Source organism: Nanorana parkeri, unplaced genomic scaffold (genome assembly GCF_000935625.1).
Source record: "Nanorana parkeri isolate BGI_ZX_2015 unplaced genomic scaffold, ASM93562v1 scaffold1655, whole genome shotgun sequence".
NCBI lineage: Eukaryota > Metazoa > Chordata > Amphibia > Anura > Dicroglossidae > Nanorana > Nanorana parkeri.
The window spans coordinates 287,201-300,205 of NW_017307923.1; the positions used below are offsets into that span (position 1 = coordinate 287,201).

At 39.5% G+C, this 13,005-nt stretch overlaps 1 protein-coding gene across 1 annotated transcript; it reads right to left on the reverse strand.

Moving 5' to 3' along the window:
• Positions 1 to 619: 619 nt before the first annotated feature.
• LOC108799201 (poly [ADP-ribose] polymerase 14-like) lies at positions 620 to 11,897 on the reverse strand. Its single transcript, XM_018571032.1, has 4 exons — positions 11,276 to 11,897; positions 9,770 to 9,903; positions 8,379 to 8,556; positions 620 to 925 (listed from the first exon to the last, which is right to left on the reverse strand). Exons 1-4 carry the CDS (start codon positions 11,784 to 11,786, stop codon positions 636 to 638), a joined length of 1,113 nt encoding a protein of 370 aa, XP_018426534.1. The 5' UTR covers positions 11,787 to 11,897; the 3' UTR covers positions 620 to 635.
• Between the last annotated feature and the right edge of the window lie 1,108 nt (positions 11,898 to 13,005).

The following is a 13,005-nucleotide window of genomic DNA, read 5'->3' on the forward strand; positions in this document are numbered from 1 at the left end:
AAGTCTATGGGGCCAAATAAAACACTATGTAACACCAAAAGAATTACTTGCATCTTTTTCCAAGTCACCAACAGCACAATGCAATAGGTATGAATGGGATCAATAGAAAATAATAGGATTAAACTTGTTGTGCATTGGCACACGACAAATCGCACAGGTTGTCTGATTTTTGTCAGACAAGTAAAAGCCCCCCTTGGGTTGACATCCAAAAGGCCTGAGACTGCTGGAAAAGCATAGTCATTAGACAATCCCAGAAAAGGAGAGGATTATGATATGCAAGGAGAAAGGGGGCTGTGATAAGGAGCTAACTTTTCCTGGAGTAGTCCAATTTTCTATTGAATTTACCTGCAACTTAGCTGGTGGTAGGGCCGCTTTAAGGCCATGTTATTTTCATTTGAGTCTTGTTAAGTTTGAAAAATTCTTAATTTTACCCGGAAAGTGAACTCTTAATTAAGATATCTCTAAACTATAAGTAGTGTGGAAGGTTTCAGCCTCTCTAACCTTCTCCGTAACTGAAGAACCATGTTTTGCTGCTGGTTACATATACTTTGACAAATAAATTCATATATGAGCTTAGCATTTAATATCATGATCACGGATCTACTTATAGTCTAAAAGGTCTCTTTTGAATATGTTTATTTGAAGGTAATGAGGTACTCAGGATATGCTTGGTCATCATGAAACACAACAAACATGGCTGGATTGTTTTGGTCATCTGTTAAACTGTCATAGACGTCAAAGGGATTATTAACTTGACGGCAGGGTGGGGTCTTCATACCTCTTTGCCCTACAGTATAATGACCAACTAACACTTTTGCTAGATACATAAATCTCTCTTCAGTATTTGGATCTGGGGGAGAGTATAACGGTCTGGCTGAGTAACTGGCATCCACAGCAAAGTATACTCCATTCCCAAAGGCAGCAGCTGCAAAAAAAACAAAACAGGATTATTTAGACTAGAAATCTATGTATATATTCTATATAAGTGTATGGGTATGTAATAGAGGAACTGCTGAGTTGACTATAACTATTGGGTGCTTCTCTCTTCTCTAATGATTTAAGGGTACCATATTTTTAGTCATAGTACACTGGGGATCTACCTATATATGAAAACCTCCTACAACCTTTTGGGATACTTAAAGTGATATTAAAGTCAAAAGGTTTTTAAGCTATTTCAGATGCGGATTAAATCACTTGCAATGGATGCTGCTCCGTGATGTTTAAACATTTTAGCAGAATCAGCTGGTCCCCTGAGCACTGGCCCTGATTTCCTGTTTTAGGCTGGCTCCTTTCCCTTGCAGGCTGCTATGGAGCGACCCTTGTGTGTGCTAGTAGGCTGTGTCACAGACTTACTCGGCGCGTCCCGTTGCTCCTGCGACGCGTTGCTCCACGCCTCACGCCGGCTCCGCCCACCGGGTGCGGCCCAGGGTTAAAAGTTCAGAGTGTTCGTCACTCGGCGTACTCTCGTTGTGGAGTGCCGAGTGACGAACGGGAACCTACAACCACCGGTACTTGTGAACCGACGTAAGCAGCAGCACCAGTTGATCACCCCAACAGTGGAACCTCTCAACGGTCAGGAAGGGAGCAGGAGGATTGGACAATTAAGAGCCTTGGTCCCCTTGGAGACTCTGTACCTAGCTGCACTACTAAGCGCAAGTAACCTGGGTCTTTTACTGTAGCAGTTTCCACTGGCAACCAGTCAGTTCACTGTCGCTTTCTCTGTGTTATGGAGGGTCGCATAGCTACCTGTCATTAATCTGTTGCATACTGCTGCCATGAATGCATGAACTGCTACTTGCTTGCAACTCATTATCTCTGTGCTAGGAAGGGTCGCATATCTACCTGTCATTAACCTGTTGCATACTGTTGCCATGAATGCATGAACTGCTACTTGCTTGCAACTCACTATCTCCGTGCTATGAAGGGTGGCATATCTACCTGTCATTAACCTGTTGCTTACTGCTGCCATGAATGCATGACCTGCTACTTGCTTGCCACTGATAATCACATTGTGTTAATAGTTACACCTCTGAGAACTCTAACTTGCCATACTATAGGAGTTGCAGGGCTCATCGGAGGCCTATAAACTCTGCAGACACCCGGTGGCTACAGCTCCACCAGACTCCTGCCCCAAACCCCAGCCTCAGGGCAACTTTATTATTTTAAACGCAGTGGTACATGATGTGTACGGTTTCCCTACCGCACTGAGTGTAATAGGGAATCGCTCACTGAACCACCGCGTACAAACAAATCAGCACCAGTTCTGCAGCTGTGATCCAGTTCATTACATCAGCCTTGACAGGCTGTGTGTGTCTCCACAGTGTTCTGTCCTTTGTGATCTTGTACTAGACAAGAAATTCAGGGAAGCCAAGCTGAGAGAGTTGGAGCCAGCTGTTTGGAAACATGATGATTGTGAGTGCTTGAGTAAAAATGTAAAGAAATAGTTTGCTGGGCAATGTTACATAGTTACATAGTTAGTCACGTTGAAAAAAGACACATGTCCATAGAGTATATTTGTCATACATCAATGTATATTTGTTTGATCTGAATTCATTATTGAAAAACAGTTTGAGTGTTTAATACTACTTTAACTTCTACAGAATTTAGCTCCCCATCACCCAATCTCTCCGACATTTTAAAAGTCGTGAGGCTGTAATCCTGACTTTACTACTCAGTGAGTACATACTACTGGCTTAAAAAAGAACCAGATTATTATTATCATTATACAGGATTTATGTAGCGCCAACAGTTTGCGCAGCGCTTTACAATATAAGGAAGACATTACAATCACAATACAATTCAAGACAAGGTGGTAAGGAGGGCCCTGCCCGTGAGGGCTTACAGTCTAAAAGGGTATCTAAAAGGGTACAATCAGATAAGGTTTGGCTTAATCGCCATTGCACAAGGCACTTTTTTGGGCTGATTTGATGTGCGCTCTAAGGCTATAGAGGTTCAATAGTCGAGGAAATGTTTATGAAATTAATATTTTCAATAAAAAATACACTAAAAATAATTTTTGTGCATGCAAACGCAATATAGTATCCAAATTCTTTGTTGAATATAAAAGAAAAGACTGTAATAACTTCTGGCAAAGACTATGATACTTGAAATTATAAAAATGGAACCATTAAAATGTTAACGGCCCAGCACCTTCACCCACTTTAGACCTTGCCTCCGCTTTACAATTTGGTGTCTTGCTCCAGTAGATTGTCCTTTTGTTTCTAGACATTTAGTGTTTTGTGTGTTCTCTTTTGTTATGTCTTTGGTACCACTGCTACCCGTTTGATTTGTAATTCCTAACCACCTCAGATTTTGCCCTGTCTGATATAACTATTTATGATGTTCCAGTGCTGTGTTGTAAAAGCAACTGAGTATAGTGAAGGCATCTACGGCATCTGGCCGAAACGGTGCACACCAATTTTGGCTATCAATTTCCTTAAGAGGAACCCCACAACAATGTGCTATACTGAGGGGTTTTACAGAATATATTTATAATTAGTGAATGTTTGACCAAGCTGATGTTTCAATGTCTGATGTTCAATGGCCAGAGACATGGCATGTATGTTCCAATTTTCATGAATGTCTGTAATCCTGAAACATTTGTGTGTCACACTTAAAAAAAAAAAAGACAATATAGGGATTAAGCATTCAGGACTGCCTGCTTCGGAGTTAGCTATTAAAGGCTTTCACACCTATATTATGTTTGCCAGTTTCTGCTACTGAGAACTAAATATTTTTTGACTGTTGATTAAGAAATCTTGCAATGCCCTCTAGTGTTTGAAAACAAGTAACCTATTTTCCCAATGTTTTCTACAGTACAGTTAACACCTCATACAAAGTGTAATTAGAGGAAAAATATGTAGACTATTTTTGCTGTCTCTTCCTCTGAATATGCTAGTTTCCTGGCTGTGATATTGATGTCGCTGACCCAGATCAAGTATAAACATGGAATTCTAATTTTTGCTTTTTGTTAAAATACAATAAGGAAAACTAGTGTATTTAAATCACTAAAAGTTAAGGGCAAGGAAGCTTCATTAATTAAATACAAGTAATGTAAAAAAAACCTCCACAAAACAAATCAAGGTAGCAAAGACTGAAGCTGCAAAAAATTCTAATGCTACTAGATTTAAATACCATAAAATGTGCAGGTATATACATTTTTAAGAGGAAGAAGTATACCTGGCTTATCCCCACTTTTTCTATGTCCCGCAGCCTGCTCAGTCCGGGTACTGATGAGATGCCCCGCCTCCTGCAGTGCCCGCACAGTACTGAGGACCGCGCATTGCTTGTGACAGCCGCTGCTTGAGTCAGTGAGAGGCAGCCCCCGACCCTCCGTGCCGCTTCAATGATGGCCCAGCCAGCATGGCATCAAAGGGGCCCGGGGACCACCAAAATTTTCTCGTGGACCACCAGTGGTTCACGGACCACTGGTTGGCGATCGCTGCTCTAAGGAATAGCTTGGTAAATATAATACATTGGAGCACATTCCTAATGATGGCGCCAAAAGGGCTATTTAAGGCTGACACACCCAGACCTCCCTGCTGACTGATCTTCAGCTATTCCGTCTTCCTGGATCCTGTATACCTGTTGATATCCTGCTACCAACCCGGCCTGCTTGACCTTGCTCCTGTTCTGTATTCCTTGACCTCAGCTTGTCTTTGACCTCTCTCCTGCCTGCTCCCTGGATACCACGCTGCCTGCAAGTTACCGACCCGGCCTGTCCCTGATTACGCCCTGCCTTCTGATTCTGTACTTCGTTGCCAGATTGTTGATGACCCGGCTTGTGTTACTCTGCTTCTAGGATCTTGTTACCAACCTGCACCCTGCTGAGAAACCCCTGCAACCTGCACACAGCTTCGACAGGAGTCGCAACCTATCGGCAACTGTGCCACTCCTCGTCCTCACGCACCTGTTTCCACCATCCAGGGGTGTTTGGACTGGAGCAGCAAGAGAGGCCGTCCTCATCATCTCAGGCTCCCCCTAAGGTACACCCCCCGGCACAGCCCAATCTTCCCCTCTTCTCCATGGTTGAAAGCTCGGACAATTCTGGACTGTATTAACCTACCACTCCCCCCTTTTCCTGGCCACCAGGCAGCGAATAAGGTGCGGATGGCACTGCTGGATATACCTTAAGCTTAGTAGTGGAAAAACTACTATACCTTTTTTTCTCTGACGGGACTTGTACTTGCAACAAATGGCATGTTTTAAGAAGGGGTAAAAAGCTAGAATTGGGTAATTATACAACAGTAAGCCTGACTGTATAAATCATTGAAGCTACTGTATTTTGAGGGAAGACATGTAAAAAATATAGCTACAGAGAATCAGCAAGGGTCTTAAAAAGGTGGGTTATGTCTAACATGATCAGATTTTATTATTTAAGTTTAGATGCTATTGTTATTGTAATATATTTGTGTTCCTAAGCAATTAGTACTGATCCCCATAATAACCTGAAGTTGAGAATGCAAGGATTGGGAGAGAATGTTTGTACTTGGGTAAAAAGTATAAAAAGTAGATCCTTGTCTGAGCCAGGAAACTTGACCAGGGCACTACAGAGAAATGGAAGAAAGTCTTATGGACTGATGAATCGAAATTTGAAATCTTCAATTTACCATGGAGGGATTTTTGACACAAAACTCAAACATTTATCAATTAAAACTGCTCCCCTTACAATCCCCCTTTCTTTCTACTTTAAAACATTACATTTACCGTTTCTTTAATTTTAAACATTGCTAGGCACGTTCCCGCTGCTCCTCCATTATGCTGTGACTTCCGGTGTCTTCCTCCTCAATGTGCATGACTGTTCAGGGAAAGCTCGCCGCTCTCTTTTACTAAATTTCCCAGAAGCACAGAGCGCTGTGAACCCACTGTGCTTGTGTAAATCAGCCAGCATTCCTCCCCCTTCCCTCCTTAATGCTCTGGTAATGTTTTGAGGGAGGAGCAGTGAGCATAGGAGATGACCAGCATGTGAGCAGCCAGGAGGCTCTGAGAAAGTCTGAGCCTCGTGACAGCTCACATAGTATGCAAAAAAAAAAAGAGAGATAAGAAGCAGCGCCAGACATATAGCTCACCTCGCACTCCCCCAGCACTCCATCGGTAAAGCAGAAATAGCTGGAGCTGACAGGCGTACCTTCCAAAGAGCAGGCAGAATGCAGATGGAATGGATTTGGGGGAGGAGAGAGAAGGAGTCAGCAGAGGGAGCTTGAAACGTCCTCAGGTCTTATTGTAGTTCTCAGTGTGACTGTGCACAGAGGGTGGCTACTTTTCAGCTCCCACAGAGACCATGGAGAAGAAAAGTAGCCACTGGCAGGAAGTTATCCAAATGGATAAAGAAATACTTTTTTGCAGAATTTTGAAGGTAAATAATGAAAACATGAGTTAACTCATTGTTAAATGACTATATTGTAGATCTTATTATTATTAAATTTTTCAGTTTAGTGTCACTTTAAGTGTGTAACTTCAACTGTCATATATGGAGAAGGAAGAGTGATGATCCATGGTTCTTTAGCTGGATATACAGTTGGCAACTTACACAGACTGACTACACCCTGGACCAAAAGGTGTACCACAGTATTTTGAAGCACCATGCAATGCCCTCTGTGTTACACATAGTTGATCAGGGGTTCATCATGCAGAAGAAAATTACCCAAAATATACTTCCAGGCTATGGCAGAACTACCTTAGAAGGAAAGTACAAGATTATAAGGCTTAAATTATAGAATAGACAGCACATTCTCTAGCCCTAAACCCCATTTAGCTGGTTTGGGATGAACTGGATAGAAGGGTGAAAGGAAGTAAAGGAACCTAAAATTGCAATATATTTATTGGAATTCATGCAACAGTGTTTCATCTCCATGGTAGAAAGAGTGCAACAAGGGTGTGGCTGTTATATCTGCAAAAGGTGGCTATTTGAAATATTCAGAAGTTTAAAATAAAGCATTGTCCAGATCATGAGCACTAAAACATCTACATATTCCAAACAAGCAGTAAAATACTTTTAAACTATCTGTAATTCATTTCTCTATCAGTAAACATTGTGGAGAAATTTAGTTTTCAAAGTTTCAAACACAGTTATTGGAATCTTAGCTCCTTCTTTATTACTTGCTGTTAGAAATTACTCTACAGTCTTTGTTTTGAGTTTGTCAGAAGGAATTATTTTATATTAATAGCACCTAGCACCTTATAGTTTAATGTCTATAGTCCAGGCACGGGTGCACTTTTAGATAAATATGAAACCATTGACCCGTTTATTAGCCTTTGACCAAAAATATATAAAGTATATACAGGGGGTACCAAAAAATGTATACACATTTTAAGAGATTTTATCTATGTATTACTCTTCGAAGTTGAAATGAATTACAGTAGCAATGTGTAGTATGACATTTGCTCAATAGATGTTATTAATCAAATGAATGCTAGCATCACCATGCGACAGGAAGGACAGTCAAAGAAAATGCTGGAAGCACGGTTGTCCAAGGAACGCAAGACCATTTTGAAGTGGTATTTGAAATTCGAGAACGTTGTGGAAGTACAACAACAATGGAGACTTGAGTATGCAACAGAACCTCCAAAATGCCTAACAATTGCACGCATTTGTGATAAGTTTGAGACATGTGGTACTGTGTGTGATGTGCACAAGGCAAGACAAGTGGACACTTTTTGGTCAACGTTGCTCAAGCAGTAGTTCGCCGTAATCAGAAGTGTCTGGATGCTGATATTAACCACTTTGAGCACCTCTTGTAGTTGCAGAAGTCACACGTGACTTGTGTATACATTTTTTTGGCACCCTCTGTGTGTATATGTGTGTATATATGTGTGTGTGTGTGTATATATATCTATATATCTATAAAAAAGGGAAGCATGTCCATTATCCTCTCTGCTTAGTGTAAACACTGAGAAGAGAGAGCTACACTCGCAGCCTTCCAGTCTCAACTGTCAAAGGAGTACCAGTACTGTGCTAGAATTCCTGTATTGGAAGTGACAGATTGAATAAAGAGAACCTGTCACCACCAAATGCTATCACACAGGGGCTTGTTAGCTCCTGTGTGATAGCAATAAAGTTAAGAGAAAACAAATAAAATGTAAATGAAAAAAAATGATTAAAAATTGAGAAACAAATAAGTAAAAAATAATAAGGAAAAAATTATTAAAAATTAAAAAGTAAAAAATAAGATACAAACATTATAAAAAGAAAAAATAATAAGGTAACAAATTAAAAAAAATAAATGATAAAAAAAATGAAAAAAGTGATAAAACAGTAAAAAGAGGAACCTGGCCTGTGGGCAGCAGAGAGAGTAAATCCGGCCTTGTATATAATATATATAAACACTACAAGTATCAGTTTGAAGATGTTTCTCCCAAAGTTCACTAAGATGTCTTACCATGTTGACCTGCAAAACTCCTGTTAAAACCAGTGTAGTTGATGGACTGATAGTTCTTTGGTTCAGTGCCATGGAACAGTTGACGTTCATTCACACCATCAGGCCCATTCTTCTGAATCATGTATTCCTTTCTCAGTGTGTATGCTGTGTGTTGATACTTGTTCTGGATCCTCTCAATCTGATAAAGAATTGGTTTAAAAAATAAACACAAACAAAATCATAATCAACAGGTGTTTAATTATGCTTATTACTTATTTGAAAAGTTTTTATCGCAGACTTTTCGGCAAAGTTGTGGTGTCACTGAATCAATGCCATTTATAGCCCAACAAAATAAAATATCAACAGTGCAAGTCATTTTGAATTTGGGGGTGAATTAGGTTATGGGTAGTCCAGGATTTAATTAGAGTAAGGCTTAGGATCTGGAGCTAAATTTAAAGGTTAGATGAAGGATTACGGTTAGGGAGAGAAAGTATTAAGTGTTAGGATTAGTTTAAAGGTTCATTTTCAGTTAGACCAAGTGTTAGTTTTTTGCTTAAGGTTTAAGTGTTAAGGTAGGGTGTTTTAATTTGTAGGTTAAATATTAAGTAGGGATGCACCAAAATTTCGGCCTCCGAAACTTATTGTCCGAAAATGGCACTTTTGGCAAAACGCCGAAAAGTGCCATCTTTTGGCCGAAATAACGGTGCATCCCTGCTTTCTCTCCTCCCCGCTGGGCGCTGCTCTGTGTCCCCTCTGACACAGCTCAGTATCCAGCAGGGAGGAGAGAAACTATCACAGGAGGCGGAGCGGTATGGGGAGGAGAGCGCTGTGAGTGGACGGCATCTCTCCTCCTCTCCTCAGCATCCTGTCAAAGATCAGGAGAGCAGTGTGGGGGCAGAGACAGCTTGCAGTGCTGTCACAGGAGGATGAGCTCTCCTCCTGCACCGCCCCACCAAGCCTCCTGTGAATAATCAGGAGAGTGGCATTGTGGGGGCGGTGCAGGAGAGGAGTCTCCTTCCCGTTTTCTTCTCTGCCAGACTGCTGCGGATCAAGGGTCTGGTAAGGGATTTTAGGGGGGACCCCATGCATTTTTTGGCATTTGGGTCCCCCCTAAAATTCCTACCAGACCTAAACGGTCTGATATAAATTGGGAGAGGACTCCACGCTTTTTTTATCTTTTTTTATTTTAACGTTTAACAACGCAAGTTAATTCCCAATGACATTTGGGAAAAAATTTTGATGCATCTGAAATTTCGCAATCAGAAGATGTGGATACGCTCGGATTCATTATTTTTTCATTCGGAAATTCAGATGCATCCGAATGTCTGAATTTCTGAAAATTCGGACAGATTTCAATTCGGGAAACAAAACGGATCGCGCATGTATAGTAAATATGCAATGTAAAGAAATACCTTCACAATAGTTCTTTGGACAGTTCTGCTGAAATTGGCTTTAACACGGTTATATTCCTCAGAGTTCTGATCCAATTCCACTGGCCTAAGCAACAGCCCACTCATGTCAGCCCAATTCTCAGGAAGGTTTGTTTCTGAAAAAGCAAGAAGGATCAATTAATATGTGAATATAATTTTAGTATAAAAAATGAATACTACTGTTTTCAGCACTAATATGTATATTTGCTTGGCATGTAACTGTAGGGAATACAGTTCATTTCCAAGCTATCTGCAGGAGAAACAATAGCAATCAGCTAAAAATGTCCAACTCTCTCCCTCAGATATGATAAAATACATATTTACATAACATATTTATGCATACCTTAAAGTGGAACTAAACCCATCTTAGCTCCTATTTGGATATGCAGCTGTTTTGGTGCTGCACACGTAATTACACCAGCAACTTGAGGGCTTGAAAGTTCAGTTCAGAGATTAAATAAGCGCACTGGCAATTATGACAGTTATAAGAAGAGGCTTGCTTTGAATGTAGCATATACTGCGCATGCGCTAGCAGGCAGAGTATTTTAAAAAAACACTGCAGAAATAACATTTGTATGTTTGAATAAGGATTAAATAACAATAATAACTTAAAGTTTATTTCCAGTTTTGCAGCTAAATTGGGATAACGTCTATTTTATATATGTTACATGTTCACATTCACAAAAAATTATTTTTAAAAATGCTTCTTGCAATTTAACTTGCTTTTAATTGGCTTAGGCACCCTATTAGTTACACTTAGTTACAGTGACATTGTAGGCCACCTAACCTAACCACTATTAGGTTTTAGAGAAAAAAATAAAATGTTTGCGTTTTGTTTTTAGGCCCAGAAGTATAAAAAAAATTCTCAAATAAAGGACAAATAAATTAATTTATTTTAATGCATTTGTTTTAGCTGTACTATTTTTCTCAAAAAGAATAATAATCAAAACTGGTAAAGTGTTTTCTTTACTTTTTTTCCTTTTTAAAAAATATTTTATTCATCCTAAGTGAGGCGTTAGGCACACATATGTGATGAATCATATTGCCCTATTTGTCCTCTAAAAAAACAATATATAATGTGTGTGGGTGCACTTAGTAAGAAAGTATATTAGTGCTGTGGAAGAATCACACAGCAAAACTGTAAAAAGTGCATCAGTCATTAAGTAACAGAAACTGAAAAAAAGCTCAGTCATTAAGGGGTCATTAAGGGGTTAATCTTTCTATAAGGACAGGTTGCTTTGGTGCTCAGGAAAACCTGGGTTATGTCATCTTGCCTGCTGCAACAAAACATCTAAAAAGTAAGAAATATTTTTCAAAAATTTAAAGAAATTATTTTTATGAAAAAGTTAAATTGGTGGGATTAGTTACGCATTAAGGTAAAAATTAAAAAGCATATCCCAACAAGAAACACTTGTCTCTGTATACACACTGACAAAAGCCATTACAATTACAAGTAAACAAGTCAAATCTACAGTGTTATATACATACCATTTTTTAAGTCTCTTCGAATAACATTAACTTCTCTATCTCCTCCAAGTGTTGCCATCATTGTCTGAAGATTGACCGTTGCTTGTCTGCTATTTTCAATTGTCACGGTTACAACTCCTGTCCTTGCAACCTGGTATCTATTTTCTAATAACTGGCTAGCTTCAATACTAAATGGGTAGGAATCCTCATCATCTGAATAGCCCCACTGGACCAAGACCCCAGCTTGCTCTGTAGTTACTTTTTGAAGCCTAGCACTTAAAATGGCAGTAAGCTTGGCCTGCACCTTCAGTGCTACTTCAAGAACATCCATTGTACAGCCATTTAGGAAGATACAGCTCTTTACTGTGTCTAGTATCATATTTACTTCAGGTTTTTCATTCACCACTGAGAAGACATCGTGAATCTCATCCATTGAAAATGTTTGCATAAGTGCTTGTTCGATTTTCTCCTCCTTGTATTGTTTATCAAACTCTTCTTTAAGAGACAGTTTTATTTCATTTACATTGTCCATCTGCTCTGTCACAATAACCAACAAGGCTGCAGGAGGTACTGGAATGGGATGCTGAAAAATTGTTATATCTGCTATATGATTGCTAGGAAACCACAGCTGCTGAAATCGAGAAGTGAGCACATCTAGGAAGAAAAATACAGGGAAATAAAATAAATACATGGCAGTTGGACTGAACCCTACAGTTTTTTTAAATCTTTCACTTAAAGTAGATCTTGTCCTATAATGCAAGGTCCACATATGTGGCTGCCCCCACTCCCTTTTCTTGGGAAAACCTCAGGATCCTATTTCTTGTAAATGTAGGCCACAGGACTGTACAAGAGCATGGTCTTGTGAGTATTGGTTATCCTCAACTTTCCAAGAATCCCACAAGAAGACCCACTGATGTCACCCTTATTTAGGTGAGCCCACCAGAAGCCTGGGAGTATGGTAATAATTTTGTATTTTTTCTCTGCAGTGCATTTAGTTATTCATTTCTGTGATACAGTGTTTTAAAATGGAGTATGGGACTTATCTCCTTTCCGACTTCTTTTCTCTTTTGGGTCTTCCCTCAAAAAAGCTGAACTCTGTAATAGGCCTGGGCTTCCATACTTGGATCCCTGTAAGTATGCATATCAATGTTGACTCATGTTATTCTAAATATTCTGTTCTCAAATAGGATGTAGCGTAGCAATCTTTAAGTTAAAATATGAGAACAATTGCTTGTTTCACAGCAAAACTGATGTTTTGCAATTTTTGTTATTAAAAACGTTAATACAAATCTATTGCAATGAAAAAAGGGAATGGGGCAGCCACATTTTAGTGCAAGGCCTAGCTATGGCTTTCTAATTGCTTTTTGTAGTAACACTGTGCTTCTAGCCTGTAGCTCCCATGTTCTGACATGAAGTTTAGCGAGGCCCTGTGCATACTGCTTACTCATCATGTTTGCAGAGTATTCCTTCAAAATCATCTTTATTTCTGCCTTTAATGTTTTCTAGGGAATTGACAATCCTGGAAATATCAGATCCAAAAGAAATTTTCCCCAAAAATGTGAACACTCTACAATATGCAAGTGCAAAGTGCTACAAGTGTTAGAAAAGTGATCTAATTATGGTGGAAGTCACATTAAGAGATCACTGATTTTCAAATTCAATTCTGCAAATGTATTGGTTCTGTATGAAAACAAATATGTGACTTTTGTCTGCCAAACAATAGGAGCAAATCTCATATAAAAGATTTAAAC